This window comes from Chionomys nivalis, chromosome 18 (genome assembly GCF_950005125.1).
Source record: "Chionomys nivalis chromosome 18, mChiNiv1.1, whole genome shotgun sequence".
NCBI classification, from domain to species: domain Eukaryota; kingdom Metazoa; phylum Chordata; class Mammalia; order Rodentia; family Cricetidae; genus Chionomys; species Chionomys nivalis.
Window position 1 is genome coordinate 32,740,774 of NC_080103.1, and position 25,057 is coordinate 32,765,830.

Genomic DNA, 25,057 nt, shown 5'->3' on the forward strand with positions numbered 1-25,057 from the left:
CTTCGAAAAGTCTCCCAAGGGAAGTTGGCCCGTAACACAGATCTTTCCAGGAAATTTAATAACCATTGGGTATTTGAATATTGAAAACTTGCTTTTAGAATAAAGGATTTTGAAACCTCAGGTAAGATGCCTTACATAGACAGGACATACATGTACTTATTGCCTTTTAATAGTGAAATTATAGAATTTCTTATACTGTAATACCATAAGAATTTTATTCATCTTATTTTGCTAATTAAATAGTAATATATGCATTACATTCAAAATTTCCTATTCTGGGGCCATTTCATTTTTCCGTTTGTGTTTTTTCTTCCAGATTTCCACTTAAATTAGCCCTTTATCCTCAGTAGACATGCCCACTCTCCATGTTTCCTCTCACTACTCTCTAGGAGCCCCTTTGACAGGTCAGGTGATTGCTGCTAGCATAATCAGGGGCATGGTAAGATGACAAGGGATGTGGCCATGGGATTAGAGGTAGATGAAAAACAAAAGTGGTAGCCCGGGTGATGGTGGTGCATGCCCCTAACCCCAGAATGTGGAAGGCAGAGGAGGCAAATCTCTGTTGAATTCAAAGGAGCCTGGTCTACAGAGTGAGTTCCACAACAGCCAGGGCTACACAGCAAAACCCTGTCTCAAAAAGAAAGGAGGGAAAGGGGAGGACAAGGAGGGAACAAGGGAAGGAAGGAGGGAAGGAAAGAACAAGAAAATAAAAGTGAAGGGACTACCTGCCATGGGCACGGAGTTCCGAGCACTATGCCCTAAATGCAAAGGGACACAGCCACTCACGCATGTACAGTCCTTCCACGAAGAGCCTTGCTATGTGGCAGATTATCAGTTACTTGCATAGGGGAAAATGACAAATTTGCCACATCATAGTTATTGTGGGCATGCTTAGGGACCATCCAGAGGAATGGGGGGCCCAGAGGGCCAGTAAGCAAACTTTGGTAAAGACTGGCCACTAGAAGAATAAGTGAATTACATGCATTGGAGACAGCTGAAGGTGTGGGCGACCTGTTTCTATTTGCTTTCAAGTGGTTTTAATCCGTGCAGTTCCACCTGGGGCCGCTCACCGCCGACAGCTGGGACTGCTATGTTCATGTTGAAACTCAGCTGCTCCTATGGTAGTCTTGATGCAACGTTTCAGGTATGTGGAGAAACATGACTCACGACACTCTCCAAAGACGAAACCACTTCCACAGTCTGTTCAATTAGTGCTCAGCTTCTGGATCTACTGAGGCTCCAGACCCAGATGCACAATTCAGACTGCTCGCAATCTGAGAAGCAGGGAATTTCAGCAAGACACTTGGCAAAAAGTACAGTGCAGGAGCGGGATGCAGGGGGCGGCGCGGACAAAGACAGGAGATCTAAAATCTAACTGCCAAGCATCCCTTAATCTACAATGGCCTGTTGATTGGCTAGCTCCAACCCTCCCACCAATAAGCACAGACTAAAAACACTGAGAGTTTTTGCATCACGGCTGGCTTTCAGTAGCTTTAGTGTCAGTGAGCTGTAGTTAAGGCCAGGAGGTGTGTGTGTGCGCGCATTTGGGAAGATTCTCACCGGTGTGGTGGCTCACACCTGCTGGAAAGCACGGGGCCATTTTTCTGACAAAAGTAAAATGCAACTTCTGGTTTTCTCTGAGGCTGGAATTTCCTCCAGGAGAGAAGGGAGTTTGAGGTATAAAAACCACTTTCACGATGCAGTTGCTAGGAGTGATCCTGGGAGTGGAAAAGGGCAAGCTCATCAGTCCGCTCGCTCATACTATTTAAGCACACACCAACCAGACAGATTTTTGCACTAAATAATTGTGGCTTTATTTCTCTTTCACAAAATACAAAGGTTTGCACCACGTTATAGTAGTGTTTTAACATGAGAAAATCCCAAGGTGTTCGCTGGGAGAGGGTGTTGACTGGTATCATTCGGAATAGTAAAGGAAACTGTCGTGAAGACGGATGCCGACCAGGTAGAACATGCAGGTTATTGCTTAGAACTTGCATAAACTGTAAAGTGGCACACATACAAAGAATACAAACATTTCAAAAGTTTTAATGAAAGTTCTGAAAAGATACTTTCTATCCCTTCAAACAAAGCACAACCAGAAACCAAAATCAAAGAACGCCAACTGTATTTCACTTACTGATGCGTCTTAGTAATACTGATTTATAAATTAACTGGTCTTATGTTTTATAAATAACTCTTCAATCTTATGGAAATAAGTTATTAAGCATATTTTGAGAGGCTTCCAAAACTTTATGACAAGATTATCTATTATAGTATTGGAGAAAAATTGTACATATCGCTATAGTTAGTGCAGGCACCCCAGTTTTAAAGTGGCCTTTGCAAATAATATCTATGTTGAAATGTTATTACAAATTCAATAATTGAAAAATTTCATAATTTATCCTACTTTTAGGAATATCATCTACACAAAAATTCCTTAAGTAAAAAGGAGACAATCCTAGAGAAACCAATCAAACAGGAAACAAAAATACAGAACACGCCTTATTTACAGCTATGTTTCAGCTATGTCTTTAAGTTCGGTTAGCCAAAAGAGCAAATGATTGTAACACACATTAATTACAGAATTACAGAAAAATGCAAAGAGAAAAATTTGAGATGGTGTCTAACAAGTTTCCAGCAGAGGTATAGAGCTAAGACATCTGAGATTTAGAAATCATTTTCATTGCGCTCGGTCTTATGTGTAGGGTCTGTCACCAAGGCTGCTGTGCAAAGTGGGTAAATGTAAACGTTTTCCGATGCACACAGCTCATCTCGCGAAGCTGCCCACTACAACAGAAGACACACCAAGTATGACATGCCATCAAGTAGGTAGAAGCTGAAGTTTGGACCACACAGGTCCCAGGGACTTGAGTCCCTGGGGTTGAACTCCAAGACACACTAACTCAGCTGCTGGTAGCTTGCTTTTAAGTAAACAGGACCACAGAAGTCTTTTCTATTGAAGAGTAAGACTAAAACAATTTGCCACAAGCCAGACCCTGCCCTCATCAAAACAGCTCCATTTTACACCCTCAATACTGCCATGGAGTCTATAAAGAACATTTAATAGGTCATTAACACGCCTACAATAAATCCCCAGCTGAAACGCTTTATAAAACTCTATTGCTAAACCAGTTTAAGAGAGAGCTTACAGATGTTTCCTAACAAAACCATAATTACCTTTGTTCTATGTTGTAAACAGGTATTACATGCTTACTGGCTTCCTGCAGCCTATTAATAAATTGTGGTTTGTCAGATCTTTATTTAAACGTCCTACAATGCTTGTTTTCATGACAGAACCTATTTGTAAACTTTGAAACTTGCCACGGAGATTGAGAAGCACACAGATGACCGGGCATGTCTCAGAAGTTGACATATAGAGATCCCAGCACATGGAGGAGGGATACTGAAGTCTAGTGAAGTCTAGAGAGGAGATTGGCAACCAGGTGAGTTTGGACAGAAAACTCTCAGTAGAGGAAGGAAATACCGTCTTTGAGAGGAAGAGCAGTCTTGCTGTCTCCTCCCACACCAGGTCCTGTGGGCTTTCCTCATTTCTGCATACATTGAGAGTTTTTGCATCACAGCTGGCTTTCAGTAGCTTTAGTGTCAGTGAGCTGTAGTTAAGGCCAGGAAGTGTGTGTGCGCGCATTCAGGAAGATTCTCACCGGTGTGGTGGCTCACACCTGCTGGAAAGCATGGGGCCATTTTTCTGACAAAAGTAAAATGTTTGCTTTTGAGGAAATCGCAAACACAAAAATGCATAAGCTTCTATGAAACATTACTGATGCCCATCCATAACTATGTGGGCTTTTCAGCTGCCCAAGCCACTGAAGTACTTAAAGTCAGGCAATGCAAACAAACCAATCCTTGAGATGCCTCTTTACATACTTGCAGCAATGTAGGAACAAACTTATCCAGGTATGTTAATAGAGGCTTGTGGGACATGTTGATTTTTCTTAAAACTGAAAGGAAAGAAACACGCATTTTGATGGTACTTTTCCCTGTGCCTCCATGAAAAATGACATTTCCAGATGCCTAAGAAATGTCACCAGCAGTCAATGAATCCTTAAGAAGAGCTTGTCTCCAAATGCCCAAGGTCTCAGAGGAAGCAATTAAAAAAATCTGACACTTGAACAAAAGCTGAGTTAAACAAATTATTAAAATTAATGAAAGAACTTCATCCAAAATACCTATAGACTAAGTGATTTTCCAACCAGACCCCCTATGGACCCAGTTTATCCATAATACAGCAAACTAGCTCTCAGAGATGGTAACGGTCTATCATTATTCCTCTTGATACATAACTGGCCCATGAGATAACAAAAAGCAGTTAAAATTTAAACAGTCAACCTACCATAGAGTAATTTGAGTTAATTTCCTTACATGCATACATAACTCATTTTTAATTTTAAGTAAATGCAAACAGTCCTCTAAGTGATTTTAGACACAAGAGTGCAAATTCTATAAACCCAAGCTTAAAAATTTTAGTCTCACACACAAAATATTGAATGCAGGATCCGCGATCTTGCATGCTATCTGCTATTTTTGCTCTTTTTTTTAAGTTTCATGAGAACTTTTATTTTCTAGAGTACTACACATTCAGATTGTCACTAATCTTTTCTAGAAAAATAGAATTGCTTAAAAATGTATACCAATTTGCTTTTATTTTCTATAAAGATTTTTTTAAGAGTTGTTAAATATCAGAATGCCTAATGGACTCGTTTAAATCAATCCACGTAGCCAAAATACTTAATATCTAAAATATCTAGCAAAAATTTGTCATTCAATAAGTGAAAATTTCATTGTTTTAGTAAATATTATGTTTTGTCTTTATTTGGATTTTCGGTTGATAAATATAATCACAGCAAAAACACAGCCCCATCCAGAGACTGGCTTGCGTTGCAGCGGCAGTTCACGGGCATTTCCACTGCACTTCTTCCACGAGAGAACGTGGAGAACTGACTTTTGGGTGCTGCAGCTAATAAGGGCTGCTGACAAAGGGAACGGCAAATTTTAGTTAACATTTGATATTCCGAATATACTTATTTGATGACTGGCTACATCAATCAATTAAAAGTAACAGCGATGACCTTTTAAGCAGGAAATAATTATTGCTTACATGGAGATTCTTAACTGTATGCTGTCATCGTTTTGATGGTGAGTTTGAAATCTGTGTTCAGAACTGCAGCAATATTCAAAGTGTTAAAAACACTTATCTCAAGATTTATTCCTTTTTGGTGAATTTCTAAAACAGTTTTATAATATAAATGTCTTCTTTCCTTACAAAAAAGCTCACTTTTCTTGTAAAAGAGCCGAGAACAATGTAAAATCATTTGCGTTCCTATACCTTCACCCTTTAGACAACCAATACTCTTGAGGCCTCTGATGTAGAATAAACAAGCCATTACCAATGTAACATTAGCTGCTTTAAAGAAGTCCTATCTTTTACATTACTTTATCTTTCAAAAGTAAATAGACCTGATTTTAACATTTGATTAGCTGAATTTTTAATTCCCATCTTTAAACATACTAGACCTTGCCAGATTCTGTCTGTACCAGACAATTAGACAAAACTGCATCACAGAAACCATTCTGACTACATTGCACCACTCTCCTTTCACCGTCATAGGATGAATAATGAAAACAAGTTGAACATTCCCCTTCAATCTGAGACTCTAGACGGATTAGAACTTTTGGTTTAGGTTCAGTTAAATTCAAGTATTCACCACTAATTGAATTAAGTCTCTTTTTTCTTAAGAACAATCATTAAAGTCAAGTACTTCAGAAAAAAATAAATAAAGGCAATAATAGCTAAATATATAATTATTTGGATTGTAAGAACCAAAGTGAAAGTAAACACATACACACACTTTCTTCACATAGAATGACAGTTTTGATCATCAAAATACTTGAGTTAAATCACCTTCTTCCTTCCTGCTCAAGAAAAATGCAAAGCAAAGATGGACTAAGCAAGCTTGAGAAAGTCTACGGATAAACCCAAACACTGACCTGTCTGTAGTGCCATCATTCTAACCAATCAACACAAGGCCGATTTCTGGGGTATAACAAATGCATTCTGGGAAAGACTGGTATTCTGGTGTCAGGCTTTAAACTCAGGGAAGATTTTGCAAGAAGAGTATCTTCTTTTCATGGAAAAAGTACAAGGAAACAGAGGGGAAGGCAGGTACGAAAGCCATGTTCCCAGCATGCACTTTTAGAAGACATTCGTCCCCAAGGTCCACACAATGGGTCTTAAGCCTTGCCTGACATAGTTTTTAAAACGGTTGGATGAAACACTAAAGACAGAAATAAAGCAGTATCTGAAATCTTAAAATGCAGGAAGTATTTTCAAACATGATATTGCCAAAGAGTGAAATACTCCTTCATAATAGATGACCACATACCCAAATGAAGCTATGTCATTTCTGATGGCCTGGGAAAAGGACATGCTAGCAACTTAGAAATCAGACCCTACACAGGCATTGGCATTAGAAAAGAACACAGCACAACAATCCCGAGCTGCTTACGGACTTAAAAGCAGTTCTCGCTCCTTCAGCGAAGCGGGTCACCCCAGCAGTCATTTCTCTCTCTGCAGAGAACGATCCCCACGCACACTGCGAGTTCAGAAAAGGTGCTCCACTCCACTTACAACTTCTACTGAAACCTGTCGATGTCTAGCCATGCTTAAAAGGCAGAAGGAAAGAAGATATCTTGGGAGTGAAAACTAAATTTTATTTTCTTTTTCTAAAGATGAAAGAGAGAGAAGACACAGAAACCCTGAATAACAGTCGTAATGAACAGAGCAGTAGAGGAGCATGCCAGGAACTCATCTATCAGTAGACGTGACGCGGGGAGGAATGAAGATGGCTTTGGAAAAACGGGTGTTTGATGAAGCACGCCTTTAATCAAGTTTTCCGTTCTGAAGGCTACTCTTGACTTCCTCTTGTCTGATGAGAGAGATGACCTTGATGCATCCTTTTGTAATTTTGATCATCCACATGACATTCATCACATCCAAAATAAGACAGGTAGTGATCCAGGTACACTGGACCACCAATCCGAGCCTCATGTAGGCTTCTGTTCCGTACACGGAATACATGAAGAAATACAAAGGAGGTATCGCGAGGATCCGCACTACGAAAAAGACCACTGTCATGAGAACTCCATTGATGACGTTGGCTTTGGAAAACTTGGGGTACTTTAGGGCTTCAAAGAACCACCTGGAAAGAAAAAAAAAGAGTGAAAGAAACATCACACTCATTCTGTGGCTTGGGAATCTATCACCTCACTCTCACGTTTCTGGCTACAAAAGAATTCACGGAGCTTCTAACAGTTTCAGAGAGAGAATGGGGAGAAGGCTCTGTGGATAAAGCGTTTTCGGTGCAATCATGGGGACTTGAGTTCTGTATCTTGGAAAAAAGTTTTCCACAGATTAAAATGAAACCACACATCTTCGAAGTGATAATATTGGTAACCTACCTCTGGTTCACGAAGGGGCTGGAAAGCTCGGCAAGCAGGCGGAAGTTGGCAATGTACGCTAGCATTCCATCTTTCTGGATAAGAGACAGAAACGGTGTCAGGGACTCATCAAAAAATACAAATATTCTAGAAAGGGCCAGTCACTCTGGTGTACAATCCATCGCTACAAAAAGAGACCGGGTGTCCACCTTTTATCATTAAATTAATTTTCTCCTTTTTAAAAAAACTAGTTTTTAGGTTTTTAGGTGTGTGAATGTGGGCCTGGCTGTTTGTGTGGGCACCGTATGCATGCCTGGGAGTCTGAGAGACCAGAAGAAGGTCCCCTAGATCACAGTAACAGTTGTGAGCCATCGTATGGGGGCTGGGAACCAAACCCAGGTCCTCTGGAAGTGCAGCAAGTGCTCTTAACTGCTAAACCATCTCTCCAGCCTCCTGATTTTCTTCTTCAGACTTTAGAAACGTGCTTGGAACTCTACAGGTGATAAAAGATGGTCCATCACACACTTAAGTCCACTCAGCACTTTCTGTTCACCTAGGAAAGCAGAAATCAAGCAACTGACTCACAGTGAACTGCCTCTCTCTACCCCCCGCTGCGACAGCATCCTCAGACCACTTCAGGAAAATGATCACATGGAAGGGGGAATTTTGAAAGTTAAAGAGTTTTATAGTAACACTATGGGCATTCCTTTAATATCCATTATGAAGTAGAAGTGTTTAAACATCTCAAAAGTGTAATTATCCCATACTGTGATAATTCATCTGTAAGCAAGTATATGTTTGCTAAACACAACAATGCTAGATCTAGAAATATATACCTGTCATCTAGAAGATCCTATAGCTAAAACAATACACACACACACACACACACACACAAGCCTGGGATCTTTCAAAATTGAAACATAATACTTAGCACATTCTGCCAATGTAATAAAATGAAAAATACAGCAGAATACAACAAACATTAGAAATAAAATTCTTGGAATTGTATTTAATGTACTTTTAATATTGCTATGAGGTAGACTGGTAAGATGGCTCAGTTTGATGCCTGGATCACACATGGTGGAAGGAAAATTGTCCTGTGACTTCCATGCGTGAGTCCCCCCCCCCAACACTCACACACACACACACACACACGAGATTTTACAATTGCCACAAGGCAGATGGGGTCACTCCAGCATGTCTAATCTTATCAGAGCTGTGATAAATCGGAGAAACGTCTGCCCATTCCCAATCCACAGATGCACACAAAACTTGGTAAACTACTTTCTGATCAGGTATTCCATGATAAAATAACATGAAGCATTATTTTGGGGGTTTGGCCATAGAATTAGCTTTCCTGGAGCTATTTTCAAGTTCATTGTCTTTCGTGTCACTGGAATGTGTGAGTAAGAAGGGAGGAGGGATGCTTAATGATCAAACCAGTGACCCAGGACACTGACACCTAAACAGCGGAGTGTCAGATGTCAGGATGTGTGTGGGTTCACTGATTTCACACAGACATGGTGACGTTAACAGTGCCCGTTAGTACTAACAACCTAACTCAACAGAGATTTTTAATGACAGTACTTCTACAACCATTCTTACTGTCCCTTTACCTCTGCTGAACAGTTAAACAGGCTATATGGTATGTTTCTAGAATACATAACAAATTTTAATAATGAAATAAACAAAATAAAATGAATTAGAACCAGAATGAGTTTAAAAATAACATTTTTTCCCCTGTCTATGAACAGGATATTTCTTTTCTGTTTCCTTTTTCAGTACCACTTCTTTCCAGTGACTGCCTGCAGCCTGAGGGGAAGTTTTTTTTTTTTTTTTTTTTTTTTTGGTTTTTCGAGACAGGGTTTCTCTGTGGTTGTGGAGCCTGTCCTGGAACTAGCTCTTGTAGACCAGGCTGGTCTCGAACTCCAGAGATCCGCCTGCCTCTGCCTCCCAAGTGCTGGGATTAAGTTTTTTAATGTACTGTGTAAAACTACTACAATGGGGGCTGGAGAGAAGGCTCAGTGGTTAAGAGCACTGTCTGCTCTTCCAGAGGTCCTGAGTTCAATTCCCAGCAACCACATGGTGGCTCACAACCATCTGTAATGAGATCTAGCGCCCTCCTCTGGCGTGTGGGCATACATAAAGGCAGAATGTTGTATACATAATAAATCTTTTAAAAAAGTACTACAATGAAGCATGAGGTTTGCTTTGACTTGCATTTCAGCTCCTCAGCCAACTATGTGTCGGTTTCTATTGTCAATCCATTCTGATAATAAGCCCAAGTTACATGATCTCCCAACAAAGATGCTAGGATCTAAAATGCATATTGGTGGTATTTATTTATTTTGATTTTTGGGGTCAGGGTGTCTCTGTGTAACAGCCCTAGCTGTCCTGGAACTAGCTAGCTCTGTAGACCAGGCTGGCCTAGAACTCACTGGGATCTGCCTGCTTCTGTATCCTAAGTGCTAGGATTAAAGGTGTGTGCCACCACCGCCTGGCTTAGAATGTTTTTATTGCAATGGCAGGCTTTTAGAATTATAAAAATTAAGTTTCCTGTTCCCCAGGAACATCTAGTCACTCTGTTTCCAGTCAGTCCAGTTCCTTTATAGGTAGGAGGTCATCATCTATACTCCATCTCTCTCAATAGCCATGTGTTTTCATACTTAAAGTACCCTGGACTCCCTGATAAGCTATGACAGATTCCTGTTTGTTATGGCACCACTATCTAGTAAATTTTGTTGTTGTTTCAGAGCAGTGCCATGTACAGCTCATGCTGACTTTGAACTCACCAGGGAACCAAAGAGGACTCTGCACTCCTAATCTTCCTTCCTCCACCATGCCTGACATGAAGTGCTGCTGTGGGCAAAACCCAGAGCTCTCTGCATGCCAGGCGAGCACTTAACTACTGAGCTACAAGTCCATGCCCTAATTTATATTTAAGTTTTGATTACCTTGCTTCCAAAAGCTGAGTAATTGTATGATTTCTTTTTTTTCCCCAACCAACACTCAAACAACTCAAACGAAGATGGTTTCCTCCTGTAACCTCCTCAACAATCAAAGCAGTCTGAGAGACTGCCCATAAACATTTGTTTTACTGTTCTTATTTTTCTACATTTTCATCCTCAACTTATTTAAAAATCAAAGCAAGCCATTTTTTTGTGTGTGTTCCAGCTCAGAAACTATGAGTTTGTAGCAGCTGGCTTTTCAAGCATCTTTGTGGCCAGCAAAATCATGGCTGCCTTGTAGGCATGCGTTATCTTCAGAGGCTATCCTCACACAAAGTTATTTTTTAAGTAAGTTGTTCTGAAGGTTTTGGTGAAATTTATAAGTGATTGAACATAACATCCTCAATGTCAGAAGTTGTACAGGTGCAAGGAACTTAGCAGGTAATACATTTCCCCGCTTTGGCAAGATGTTAAAATTGGCCAACATGTGTGCCTGTCTTTCATCTTCAGGAAGGAACCTATGTTATGCTATAAAACCTATGCCCACGTTTCCAAGAGGTGGGGTTGGTGGGTTTTGGTCATTCAATGGATTATGGATATTTGTCATTGTTTAGGGGGGTTGGTTCAAGTTACTATTGGTAATGATCAGGAAAAAAGCTAAACAAAGGAAATTAGATTCAAGGTTCTTGTGAAAAGAGAAAGGCCAGGCAGTGGTGGCACATGCCTTTAATCCCAGCACTCAAGAAGCAGAGGCAGGTGGATCTCTGTGAATTCAAGACCAGCCCGGTCTACAGAGTGAGATCCAGGACACAGAGAAACCCTGTCTCAAAACAAACAAACAAAAAAAACAAATATTAAAAATAAAAGTAAGAGTTTTTTTAAAAAGCCATGTAAAGATGGAAAACATGCCTTTAATCCTAGCACTCGGGAGGCAGAGGCAGGCAGTTTACTGTGAGTTCGAGGCCAACCTAGTCTACAAAAGCTAGTTCTAGGTCAGGCACCAAAGCTACAGAGAAAACTGTCTCGAAAAACAAAAACAAAAACAAAAAAACAAAAAACAACAAAAAAAGTTTGACTGCTGAGGAAGGAGCAACAGCTGTTAAAAGACATTTGATTATAAATGCTGCTGGGTTAATCCAACCTATATATTTTGAAAATAACTTGACTTCAAAGTATGTCAAAAGATATGCTACTTTGGATAAGAGGTTTTGCTTTTGTTTCTACAGGAAATGAGAGGCTGTGGATTCATTTTGGGTTAAGAAAAATCATATTTGATCAAGGAAGACTCCCTGAAAAATCTCCGATAGGAGCGAATAGCCCAGATAATCCAATGTTTCAAAGTGCCTCTGATGGAGGTTCCTCTGAGTTCCATATCCAGAACAGCTTGAAGACTGTTGGCTGAGATGATCCAGTCTCAAAGAATACTCCAGCCAATACTTGATCATAATCTTAAATTTTCTTTAGGTTCCCCCAATCAGCAATAAGTAGCCTAGAAAACTATGCCCACATTCCCAAAAATTGGATTATGGATATTTGTCTTTGTTTAGAGTGTTGGTTACAAGTTGTTATGGATGACAGTCAGGAAAAAAACTAAATAAAGGAGATTAGATTTATAGTTCTTGTTTTGAAAAGATAAAAAGGGGAAGTGCTGTGGAATAATGCTCTTGTACCCAGTAAAGATTCATCACTTGTATTGGCTTAATAAAACACTGATTGGTCAGTATTTAGGCAGGAAGTATAGGCAGGGCAACCAGACTAGGAGAATTCTTGTAAGAGGAAAGGCTCAGTCTTCAGTTACCAGCCAGATACAGAGGAAGCAAGATGTCTCACTAATAAAAAGGTACCAAGCCATGTGGTTAACATGGACAAGAATTATGGGTTAATTTAAGTTTGTAAGAGTTAGTGAAAAATAACACTGAGCTAATAGGCCAACCAGTTTATAATTAATATAAGCTTCTGTCTGTTTTGTTGGGGCTGAGTAACTGTGGGGCCAGGCAGGACAAAAACTTCTGTCTATAGACAAACACAAGCTGAGCAACACCATTAACAATGTACCACAAACTCTTATTAGTTTTCCAGGTCTAACTCTGTTCTTCAAAAAGTACCCAAAGCAGGGGCTGGAGGTTGGGCATATTTTGTTGCCTTGACTCAATTCATCATGGGACTATTGAAGAGCCTGAACACTGTTCCCATCTGATAGAATCAGCTCTACATTGCAAAAGGTCAAAACATCTTTTCAGCCCCACAATCCTCCTCTCTGCACCCATTTTATCAAGAGGAAATCTGAGTTACAGTCTTGGAATTAGGAAATGCAAGTTTACTCAATCTCATGTAGCAATCAAGAGGAAAATCCGATGTGTGTGTTCATATGGAATTGCACAAGCTAACTCAAAGCCTGTTACTTTCAACTGAGCATCAACACCTTCCTGGAAGATGAAGAAGGCACAGCTTGATTTAGATGTAGCTGCCCACTGCATCCCAGACTTGTCCTTCTATGCCTTTATATCTCTTCAACTGAAAGTGTATTAATTTGGGAGGGTTGCAACAAAGAAACAGGTGGTAGGTGGAGGGTACAGTGTGTCACAATTTTAGAAGCCAGAAGTCTGAGGTGAAGGTGCCAACAGGTACATGCCTCTGAAGGTCAAGGGAATTCTCTGTTCCACCCTTGCTACTGGCTTGACGGTTCCTCAAGTTTGGTGGCCTAACTCCTGTCTTCACACAGAATTCCTGGGCCCAAACCGCCCTTCTAATATGGACATCAGTAATGGTTTATTAAAGGTCCACCCTTCAGCAATAGAAACTCCTCTTAACATATGTAAATGGACCTATTTTCTTTTTTTCTTTTTTTCTTTTTTTCCAATGGACAGGGTTTCTCCGTAGCTTTTGGTTCCTGTCCTGGAACTAGCTCTTGTAGTCCAGGCTGGCCTCAAACTCACAGAGATCTGCCTGCCTCTGCCTCCTGAGTGCTGGGATTAAAGGCGTGCGCCACCACCGCCCGGCTGGACCTATTTTCAAATACACAATAAGAGGTACTGGAAGCTAGAGACTCAACATAGAAAGCTTAGAGCGAACTTAATTCAACTCATACCAATGTGGAATCCCCAATTCTTTTCTGCATATTAAACAGTCTATTTTGTTTTGACTATATTTCTCTTTAATTCAATATTATGGGTCTTTCCATCTGACCGTTAATAGTATATATATTTCCATATACAAGAATGATGACCTTCTCCTATCAGTTATGTCTAGGCATTCTGGCAGTATCACAAGTCATCTCTTCCATTACATAAACTCTTTTTTTTTAAATATTTATTTATTTATTATGTATACAATATTCTGTCTGCATGTATGCCTGAAGGCCAGAAGAGGGCACCATACCTTATTACAGATGGTTGTGAGCCACCACGTGGTTGCTGGGAATTGAATTCAGGACCTTTGGAAGAGCAGGCAATGCTCTTAACTGCTGAGCCATCTCTTGAGCCCCCCATTACATAAACTCTTATAAAAATACTCGCTCTAGAAAATTCAACCTCAGAGATTAAACCATGCAAATCACAGCTGTCAATCCAACATCCAAAGTCTGAGGGACTATGGCTGCTCACAATTACAATGTACTTCGGTCGCATCAGAATGTCCCATTCTCAGAAACCATACATCAGAGTTGCCATGAGGAAGACACACCATCATAGGAAGGGTTTCTTGGGATGTAGGATTTCAGGTGTGTCTTCCTTGGATAGGTCACACTCATTTTTGTTTTATTACACAAATTCATTTTAATACATATCAGAAGTCACATTTGCAGCTAGGAAACAAAGGGATGAAAAGCAGGACAGTCCAATCTCTCTAATTTGCACGGCATGAAGAAGCACTTTAAAAATAACAGAAAGCAAACTGCTGCTCACATTGCAAGTTCATGCATACTTTATGTGCATTCTTAATAAAAAATCATGGCGGCTTCTTAAAGCACAGCTGAATTTGTCCAGGAGAATTGCCGAGGGGTTGAAAAGATGGCTCGGCAGTTAAGAGCACTCGCTACTCTTGCAGATGAGGCTTTGCCTCCCAGCACCCACACGGCAACTCATTAACCACCCGCAACACTAGTTCCGGGAACCTGGCATCCTCTCTGGTCTCTGCAAGCACCAGGCACTTACAAAATGCACCATGCATATACTAAGGTATACATGCACATACATATAAAATGATAAATAATTTTTTAAAAAATGAATAGCTGGAGTATTTGACTTAAATCTCAGCATGCTGGCATACAACTCTTATCCCAGCACCAAGGAAGATCCTAAGTTCTAGCCAACCTCGGCTACATAAAGTCCTCATCTCAAAAGAAAACAGTATGTTTTTAAAGAAAAAAATAAGATTAGAAGAACATTTAAGTGTACATCATCCAAATAAAATATAAACTGGATTTCTCTAAGTCCTGTGCTGAATTAAAGCAAGAGAGATGAACTTTGAAAATATATCCGTAAGTGTTGGGAAAAATTATGCAAAGGAGAAAGTTATTTTTAGTGGGATTCTTACTTGAAGCAGGTACAAAAGTGTTAAAAATATTTTTGTTACAATAATCCCTCTATTTTGGGTTTTTTTTTTCCTGTCTGTCTTTCCTCACCCCACTTCTTGTTTCGTTTTAAGACGAGAGTCTCACTATATAACTGAGGCTAGCCTTCACCACATGATCCTCATGGTTCCCCCTGCAAGTGCTGGGACTGTGGGTGTGGCCACACATCTGAAATGCCCCTCACTACCATGGATTCACGTGTGTAATAAGCGTGAGTGCTTGGTTTTTAAAGTCAATGTGCTCACTCCCTGGGCTAAAGAAGGTCTTCTTCCAGTCTATGTTCACTAACATGTTTCTTTTTCCTTGGGTCAGGTATTTTAAGGCTGTGGCGTGTGTCATAATGTTGCCCAATGTTTACAGAACATGACTAACCAGATAGCTACAAAATAATATGAGTTAATATGTTCCTAAAGTATACCGACTTCCTTGACAAATGACTAAACTTGGCTAAAGTTCCACTGCCAAAATTTGTGGGCTTTTAAAAGTTTGTATTTATTGACTGGTTTACATATTTTATGCATACGAATGTTTTGCCTACATGCATGTATATGCTTCGCATGTGTGCCTGGTGCCAACCGGGGTAGAAGAGGGCGTCAGATGTCTTGGGACTGCAGTTACAGTTATGAGCTGCCGTGTGGGTGCTGGGACCTGAACCAGGTCCTAGATCAGCCGGTGCTCTTTAGTGAGCCGTTTCTCCAGCTGCCCCAATTCTTCTTCTCAATAATGAGACTTAATTATTCTTGATTTTTAAAATTTTTAATTTTAATTTACTGGCTAATGGAAACACACTGCATTGAAAGCAGTTGCTGATCACTTCTTCCAACTCCCTTCATAACAACATACGATAAAGTGTGGCCGCTAACCAAGGCATCAAATTAGTGCCAGAGGCAATATAACTTTATGATAGCCTTTACAATCAAGTTACTGGTAAAAATAGTGCCTTGGAAAATGCCTTTCTCTAACCATAATCTCCCAAAGTACAAATTCTCTACCAAAAAAAAAAAGCTGAGGCCTTCTAAACCCTGTCCTCCCAAGGAAATCTTCACTCTTATTTGGAGCCCAGTGGTTCCCAAGTATGGTGCCTAGAACAAGGCCTGGGAACTTGTTAGATAAGCACAGGGTTTTTAAAAAAAATTTTTTAATTTTTAATTTTTATTTTTTTTTTCCTTTTGGGTTTGTTTGTTTTGTTTTGTTGGTTTTTAGAGACAGAGGGTTTCTCTGTGTAACAACCCTAGCTGTCCTTGAATTAGCTCTGTAGACCAGACTGGCCTCAAACTCACAGAGATCCACCTGCCTCTGCCTCCCAAGTATTGGGATTAAAAGCATACACCACCATCTCCCACCTTGATTTATTTATTTTATTGTATGTGCATTGGCGTTTTGTCTGCATTTATGTCTGTCTGAGGAGCCATCTCTTACTTTCTTCCGTGTGTGTGTGTGTGTTCTATATGTGTTCCATGTGTGTCTCAAGCGTGTCAAGATGCACTCACTCACCTTTGCATGTACTCTTGGAGGTCAGAGGGCTATCACCTGTCTTCCATTGTCGCTTTCCACTTTATTTTTTGAGACAGGTTCTCTCACTGAACCTAGGATCTGATTATCTCCCTCCCTCCGACACTGTCCTATAACAGATTCACATCGCCAATTAGGCTTTTCCATGGGTGCTAGGGATCCAAACTCGGGTCCTCATGCTAGCGCACCAAGTGCTTTGACCGCTGAGCCATCGCCCTAGGCCTAGATCCCACCAGACTGACTCTGCAACCCGGGAACTAGGGATCAGTCATCTCTCTTCACAGTCTCACAGGTGATTCCAGCACAGAGCAAGCTGAGTGGTACCTTGGGAACTAGCTCCCTTTGCTGTGATTAAGCATGGTTTACACACACCTCCACCATACCATACAGGGTTTTCCAGAAGAATCTGCTCCGTTTCCTCTAGAAAACTTTCCCCAGGCCCCTCAGCTCCCGGTTAGGTCGATTTCTCCACAGATCTCTCTCGGCTTGTCTATCACAGTGCCCAGCACCTGCCAAGCACCTATAATCCTGTGCCTTGTTGTCCACAATGCCTGGCACCGCAAGCAGTTGACGCTTTTTTCCTGAGCTGAATCTGCTACATAGGAGTGTCACCTCTGAGGCCAAGAGCTCACTCCCTTCTGAAGAAAGGCCAATTAGAAACAAAGTTAAAAGCTTTCCCTTACACGTTATCTAAAGCTGGCAAACCAAGACAGAGCAGTCTCTGAAAATGGACATCAACATTGCTTCTCTCCGCTTTCTGCAGACCTGCAGGCTCCTTCCAGCAGGGGCTGAAAGGCTGCTTCCTTCTCTTTGAACTGGGATGCCATTGGCCACTCACTTGATTGACGGAGTTCTGTGTGCTCCATAGCTGGGTCTGGAGAAGCCCTGCTTCCTCCCCAGGTCTCCTCCTGAGAATGCCCCTTTTAGAAAATACCTGCCAAGTGCAGGAAGCCGAACCTCTCAGAGGAACCAGCCACAAGCTGATGCTCTGTTTACAGGTCCCCCCCCATCAGAGAGCCTTCAGCACCTGCCAGCTGCGTGAAACCTACCAATATCCTCCCCCTTCTATCTAATCTCTCTCTCCCTCCCCCCCTCTATCTAATCTCTCTCTCTCTCTCTCTCTCTCTCTCTCTCTCTCTCTCTCTCTCTCTCTCTCTCTTCAGATCCTACAACCATTTTATGAACTGTAAAAATACAAGGCATGTTAGTTAGAATTTCCACTCTATATATACCTCAGGTACCACATCTTACCCAAATGTTCACCCCGACTATGCCCCACAAACCCCATTTCCTGCCAGCCCAACTCCTGCCTATCTCTCAGGAAGAGGATGTCTTCTCTCAACTCTGGGTCCTCCATTCATCTGATACAATGAAGTGGGCACCTAATCTTGCCTCTACAGTCAACTGGCTGCTCTCCTAACTATTTCTCCCCTGAACAGATGTACGATTAGGGGCTCCAGATAGGGGCTCCATTGGGTTTGGCAAATTAGAACATTTTCTAACTAGAAACTGTGCCTTTCCTGGTGGTGCCTAAATTTGAAAACTGCTTTCATTGTCAGCTGTAATATATGCTATTGAAAGAAGTAAAGTGTGGTCAAAACCTCCAGGGTATTTCTCTTTTTCTCTAGTTATTAAATCGAAATGCAAATGTAAGCTCTATTTCTTTAGGCTTCTTGTTTTAGTGTGTAGCTTTATCTAAAAACTACAATACATTATCCAACACAATAGTCTTTCTCTCTAACTTTTCATAAATAAGCTTTCTTTTCATAATTTATTGCGATAAAATATACACGACATGATGGTTTTAGAAGTGTGCAGTCAGTGACAATAAGGACATTCATACTGTCATGGAACTGTCACCACTCCCAGAACTTTTTCAAATTCTCCAGCTAAGACTCTGGTCCCATGAAACAATAAGCCCCCATTATCCCTTCTGCCCAGTTCTTGGCAACTTGGAATCTATTTTCTCCCTAGGGACTTAGTTATTCTAACATCCCGTATAAGTAGAATCATATGATAAGCTTGCTTTTAGAAAAATCTACTTAACAATTAAATACTGACCAGGATAGTCATTTTTATCTTCTTGGTTAACAGTTTTTTTTTTTTTTTTTTTTATAAAATCATCATATACCAAGCTCTGAGACACCTCAGGAGGCCCAGGGTAAGGTTATGTAGTAGCTAACAGTTAAAACTTCTTTTTTCTTTTCTTTTGGTTTTTTTGAGACAGGGTTTCTCTGTAGCTTTGAAACCTGTCCTGAACTAGCTCTTGTAGATCAGGCTGGCCTCGGAACTCACAGAGTTCCTCCTGCCTCTCCCTCCCAAGTGCTGGGATTAAAGGTATGCACCACCACCACCCAACTACACTTTTTTTTCAAGTTTGCTGATGTACACAACTTTTTCTTTGAAATAAGTGGGGCTATCGTGGTAGGGAGTTCAGCAGCTTGACTGACAGCTGTCAGGTCCATCCCTCATGTCCAGCCACAGCAACAACAGCCGAGAGTGGAAACCGAACCTCTTCATCAGGACCGGAAGAGGGAAAGCCTGGATTGGGAGACACTGCGGCCACCTTCAGTTCCAGAGTTAGTCAAGACTGTGAAGGACATGGCTGAAGAGTATGAGAAGGTGACAGGGAAAACTTTCACCTGCCATTTCTGAAGAGTCAATGGGAGCTGCCAATCAAGTGAGCACCTTTTCAGTGCGTATCAGGACAATCAATGGTTCAACAGCTCTCACAGATGCCTGCAGGAGACTCTCACCCAGCCACTAATGCCTTCATGAGACTCCAGACTAGTAGAAACTGGAGCTAGGCGGTCACCTGACCTTCCCTGCCACTCCAAAGAAGTCTTTCTTTGCCAAAGTCAGCTTGAGATGATCCTTAAATGATCATGCCTGCAGCATGTTAGATGATCTTAAGCACAGATAGTCTAGTCTTACTGGGTCAGATGTCAGCCTGGTAGGGAGGGGTTCCTCCCACACCCATGGGACCTACAACACATCCACCCCGGCCACGCAAGCAGCATTCTCATCATTAGGGGGCGGTCCAGTTCTTCCCCTTGTTCACAGCCCCTACAAAGCAGCAGAGAGGCCAACGAGACATCATCCAAACGGTGTAATTGCCTACCTGTCGTGTAAGGTAGGGCAGGCTAAGCTGGTTGCATAAAGAGTGGGTGACAGCCAGGGCTGACAGCTCTAGGCACAGCCAGCAGCTATAGATAGGACAGAAAAGTTTAAGAACGGCTTGAGACAGATCTCCGAGTGTAAGACCAGCCTCGTATACATAGTGAGGTCTAGGAAAAGCAGCCAGGGCTACATAGAGAACAAGACTTAAAAAAAAAAAAGGAAGAACGGGAAGGCAACAGGCAAGCAGGCAGACAGGTGGGTCTGAGAGCAGAGAATGTGGAGATATGAGACCATTAAGAATTGTGGAACTGCTGAGAGCTGAGAGATGGGAGGGGGGGAACATGGAGGTGGGCAGAAGAAGACACTGCAGGGAGAGCTACTATCTCCAGGTGCTAAGCAGAAGGCCAGAGCTAAATGCTAAGCGCTGGGGTCCTGGCCCCTGAAGCACCACACTGCAGCACTAGGTACCAGGTAATGGACACCTGGCTGTAACAGTAAGAGCTACACGGGTTCAAAACCCAAAGCTTGGCACTCCAGAAACAAAGGGAAGGAGCCTTTATCTAGTTACGATTTCCACATGAACTGGTATGTGACCGTGTGGCAGCACCACCCAGCAGCGGTTCTCTCTCATTATTTATTTCTGCATTGACAGGAAAATGGGTTTAAAAAGCCTAGCAGACATAAAGATAAAAAGGGGAAGGATGTGCTGAGACCATTCCCACTATACATTTGTGTAAAGCATCCCTTGCTCTCAGAGGACGGTGAAACAGTAGGAAAGGCCCTGCCTCCCTTGTCCTTTGCTTATTTTTCCCTGTGCTTCGGAGTCCAGAGCCTATGCTAAAATGGGGGAAATGCCAAGTAGAGACTCAGCTATGCCTGCAAGTTATGAGAATGCTCACATCAATCAATCAAACATTCTATGCCAAACAGTAAATGCTGAGACAAAGTCCTAAAATTGGCAAAGGTAGATATCATGGAAGTTGCCTAAATTTTTTCTTTTCTTGCCATTTTCATGTGTGTGTGTCGTATGAGAGTATGCATGCGTGCAGGCACACGGCACAGATGGGATTGTGGGAAATCAGCCACCATGGCTCTTCTGCCACTGTCTTAACTAAGGTGTGGTTTCTCAGTACAACCCTGCTGCTGATATATCTAGTTTTGCTCTGGGGATCCCCTGTCTTACCCTAAAGCTGGAATTACCAGGAGGGCTGCTGTATGCCCCATGAGGGTTCTAGAGATCCAAACCCAGTCCTCCACTCACAAAGCAAGTTCCTAAGCCACTGAGCCATCTCTTCAGTCCCTCAATTGTTTTCTTAATGGGAAACAATAGGGGAGGGAATACAGTATGTGTATGTGTTGAATATTGTTAAGAACACTATTAAAATATTTTTAACTGGGTGTGGTGGCGTACACCTTTAATCCCAGCACTTAGGAGGCAGAGGCAAGTGGATCTCTGTGAGTTCAAGGCCAGCCTGGTCTACTTAGCACATTTCAGGACAGTCAAGGTTACACAGTGAAACCCTGTCTCCAAAAATAAAAACTTTTTAAAATAAACATTTTGCTTCCTAACTCCATTAACCATAAAAGACTAGCGAGTGGCATTTATTTCATGGCTCTGCAATGGAGATGTTTATGATGTGTATATGCCTGCATGTCCATGCATGTGTATGAGCAGGTGTCCATGTCCACGCATGCAGAGGCTAGGATCCACATCTTGCTATTTAAACTATTTTTCACTAGAAGATATATTTAAAACCTGAAGGAAACCTACTTCTACTCCTACGTTTTGATTTAGTTCCAGTAAGACCATTTAAGAAAAAAGATCTTTAGACAGCTGCAGACATGTCAAACCAAATTGTTTCTAAATAATGATTCTTATGAGTAATAAGGATTTTATGACACTTTACTCCAGAAAAATAATTACTGTTTTGCTAGCCTTCTTAGAAGGTTGCAAAATGGGCTGCAAGTTTACTGCATGAGGGGAAAAACTATCATATATTTAAAGGAGTATAAGATTATTAATAGCAGACGCTGAGAAACTGCTTTTTCTAAAAAGCACTGACTCTTCCCTTGGGCCCACAAGATAACAAAAAGCACAACGAGACCTGGCACCTCCGCCTTTGCTTTTCATCTATCTCCTCAGACATTTCACAAAGCATCAGGATCCCAAAGAAACCTACATCTCTCCATCTAAGTCTAAGTCAGACCCCCACCCACCCACCCACCAAGGGCAGGTGTCATGGTGGTAAGGCCATCTTGAGCAGGAGAAATCATCTTCAAAGAACCAGAATAGTCCCCTCAGCAGTGAGGGTGATAACGCCTCAGTGAACCATGAGGGATATTTGTACACTGTGAAGATGTATTGCTATGATTGGTGTAATAAAAAGCTGAATGACCAATAGCTAGGCAGGAGGTATAGGCAGGACTTCCAGGGAAGGGAAGAGGAGATTAATTCAGGCATATGGGGGACACCATGGAGATGCGAGATGTCGAACATACAGAATAAAACACAGGGGGAAGTCACATGGTAAAATGTAGATTAATAAAAGCAGATTAATTTAAGTTATAAGAGCTAGTGAAACAAGAGCTTTCAGAATTGATAAGTCTCTGTCATTATTTGTGAGCTGGAGGCCCAAAGAAAAATCCAACTGCAGGACCAGCCTGCAAGACCCGATTTGAAACAGTGATCTAAAGGGCCATACCTTGGCCAGGACTGCCTAGCCATACCCACTGTCCTGCGCTGTCTTCCTTTATTAAAAACTGACACTCATGTCAATAATCTGAAGATGAACTCGGGGCATCCATTCCTCTCTTCTGTTTTCCACCATCACTGATCTTCTACACCGGTGTTATTAGTGACTTGATGGGGCTGTTGGAACTGATATTCCTGCCCTAAAACTCTGGTTGTAGATTGTTCAATAACAGGGTATTTAATCCAAGTTTTGGGGAAGCAGAGGCAGGCAGATCTCTTTGAATTCAAGACCAACCTATACTACATAGCAAGGTCCAGGGCGGCCAGGACATAGAGATGCCAAAAACTCAAAATAGAGAAACAAACAAAACAAAAAATCAAAACAAAATCTTTTCATTTCTTTTTCTCTTATTTTGCTTTGCTATGAACTTTATTAATTTCATTTTCTCTTATTTTGCTTTGCTATGACCCACTTTAGATATATTTATTTCATATTAATCAACATAACAAAGGAAGATATTAAAACAAGACTGCAATGGGCCTTACTTATCAACTCACTAAATAAGACAACCATTTATTTCTCCTTTAAGACAACAGCATGCAGTTGATTTTTTAAAAGCAGGCATAGAAGTCCAAAGGGAAACTAGCGTCCATCTCATGTAATTAAGCATTCAACTTGCCAATCTGTGCACAGCCAGTGATTTACCAAGCTGATGATCAAGCAGAGGTCAAGACAGAGCAGCAATTCATAATATCCATGCTTACAGATGCATGTAAGGACCTGAGCTTCAGTTTATATTCTTCCCACAGTGCACAGAAATCTATCCATACCCAAGGCTGTTAAACCGTAAATGCACCTAGAAAGGCAAGGAGCTCCATCTGCTAGGTCCTAAGGAAACTCGAGTAAGTAGTGTTGTTTGCCTGACTTGGTTTAGGACCGCAAACAGACACTAAGTCAGGAGCGGTGGCCCATCTTGTCATGCCTCTCTGCTTCAAAGGTGAAGGCAGGAAGGTCGAGGGGGCACGGAAGGCATGGTGGCACACACCTTTAACCCCTGCACTCAGGCTAATCTCTGAGTCTAAGATCTGCCTGGTCTACATATAGAGTTCCAGGACACCCAGAGTTACAGAGAGAACCTGTCTCAAAAACAAACGAACAGAAAGACTTAGAGGCTTAGCGTTCAGTTCAGCCTTAAACGTCTCTCTCCATCCAGTCTTGCCTGCTGGCTAGGCTACGGAGAATGCTGGTACTCACCAGTACAAAGTAGTATGCAGTTAGCGCCGTACAATGGTGAATTACAAAAAACTTGTCGCCGATCACTTTCCAATTCAAAAGGATAATCAATAAATCTGCATGAAAGAAAAATGAGATAATCACATTAGACAAAAGCTGCTTGGTTTTATGAGCGTATTAACCTCATTTCTGGTAACTCTTAGCTGCCCATTCCGACAATACTAGTATTTGTGTTTGTTCATTTTCGAGAGAGTTCATGTAGCTTAACTAGCTTCCAATTTGTTATGTAGCTGAGCTTCACCTGGAACTCCCGAGCCTCCTATCTCAGTGCTGTGGTTGCAGGTATACACTGCCTTACCATGCCCTTAGCAGAAAAAGAAAAAAACTAGTAAAACCACTAAGAACTGTACAAAAAGCCTACAAATAAAGAGAAGGCACCACTTTCTCATTAAGAGACTCGGTCTACATATTCTGACTCCGTTCAGTTTAACAAAATAGAAACTGCTCAGAATATTAACACAACTATTTTCTTTAGCAAATGGTTGAATATCAAATGTAGCCTGGGAAACTGACGGTCACCATGGGTTCACACTTGTGGCATTAGAGCTTCTAGAACGTAGAGATTTCATTTTCAAAAACAAAAATTACTAGCACAAAACTAGATATAAACATCTTGAAAGAGGACTCAAGCTACAAATTTTAAAGAGAAACTAAATACTATAACTAAGAAAAATAATAAGAATATCAGTAATTAATTTCTTTCGATATATCCATCTTCCCTGTTTGTTTTGGCTGCTTGGTCACAAGCTATGACGATTTTGTAGCATATTCTATAGAGACTGAGATGGCCTTACTTTGTGTGTTCAATGTTTTACAGATTGTTATCTTACTTTGGAGAGTCTTAATAATAATTTTATTCTGTACATGATCCAGAGCTGCTGAGAGGGTATCTCGGTAGAGCGCCTGCCTGGCATGCATAAAGCCGGCAGGCCTGGTCCCTAGCACCACAGGAGCTGCACGGTGGTGCCTGCTTGTAATACCGACAATTTTAAGTTGAGGAATCTAAAGTCAAGGTTACCCTTGGCTACATAGCAAGTTTGAGGCCAGCCTGGGCTACAGGGGACCCTATTTCAAAAACGAAAACAAGCTAACATAAAAAGGATTGTCTGAGAGTTACTATTCTGTAATAACAGTATCAACGACCCAGGATGTGATACACTATGAATTGTGTGATCCTGTCAAAGACATTTTCTGTCAAAGGAGAAAATCTTTTCTCAATTTGTTGACAAGTTCCTTTTTTAAATTCAGTTACCAAATAATCCAACAGTCTATCATTACTCTAAAACTTATCCTTTCCTCGTAAAGAGTTACTTATTTCAATATAATTATTGTTACAATTCACATCTTCATGGCAAACAAATTTTCTATGAAATTCATCCTGTCTTTATTGTTGTGCCATATTCTATTTTGGCTTTTATTTTCTTTCAGTTATTTACTAAGTTGTAGAATGATAAAATAGGGTTCTT

General features: G+C 41.2%; 1 protein-coding gene across 3 annotated transcripts in view; it reads right to left on the minus strand.

Moving 5' to 3' along the window:
- Window positions 1-1,812: 1,812 nt before the first annotated feature.
- Tlcd4 (TLC domain containing 4) overlaps window positions 1,813-25,057 on the minus strand; it is a 56,125-nt gene continuing 32,880 nt past the window's right edge. For all 3 annotated transcript variants that reach the window (XM_057793682.1, XM_057793680.1, XM_057793681.1), the window contains exons 5-7: window positions 23,553-23,647; window positions 7,477-7,550; window positions 1,813-7,217 (exon numbers count right to left, since the gene is read on the minus strand). In XM_057793682.1, coding sequence (XP_057649665.1) covers window positions 6,899-7,217; window positions 7,477-7,550; window positions 23,553-23,647 — 488 coding nt within the window. In that variant the 3' untranslated portion in view covers window positions 1,813-6,898. The remainder of the gene's footprint in view (window positions 7,218-7,476; window positions 7,551-23,552; window positions 23,648-25,057) is intronic.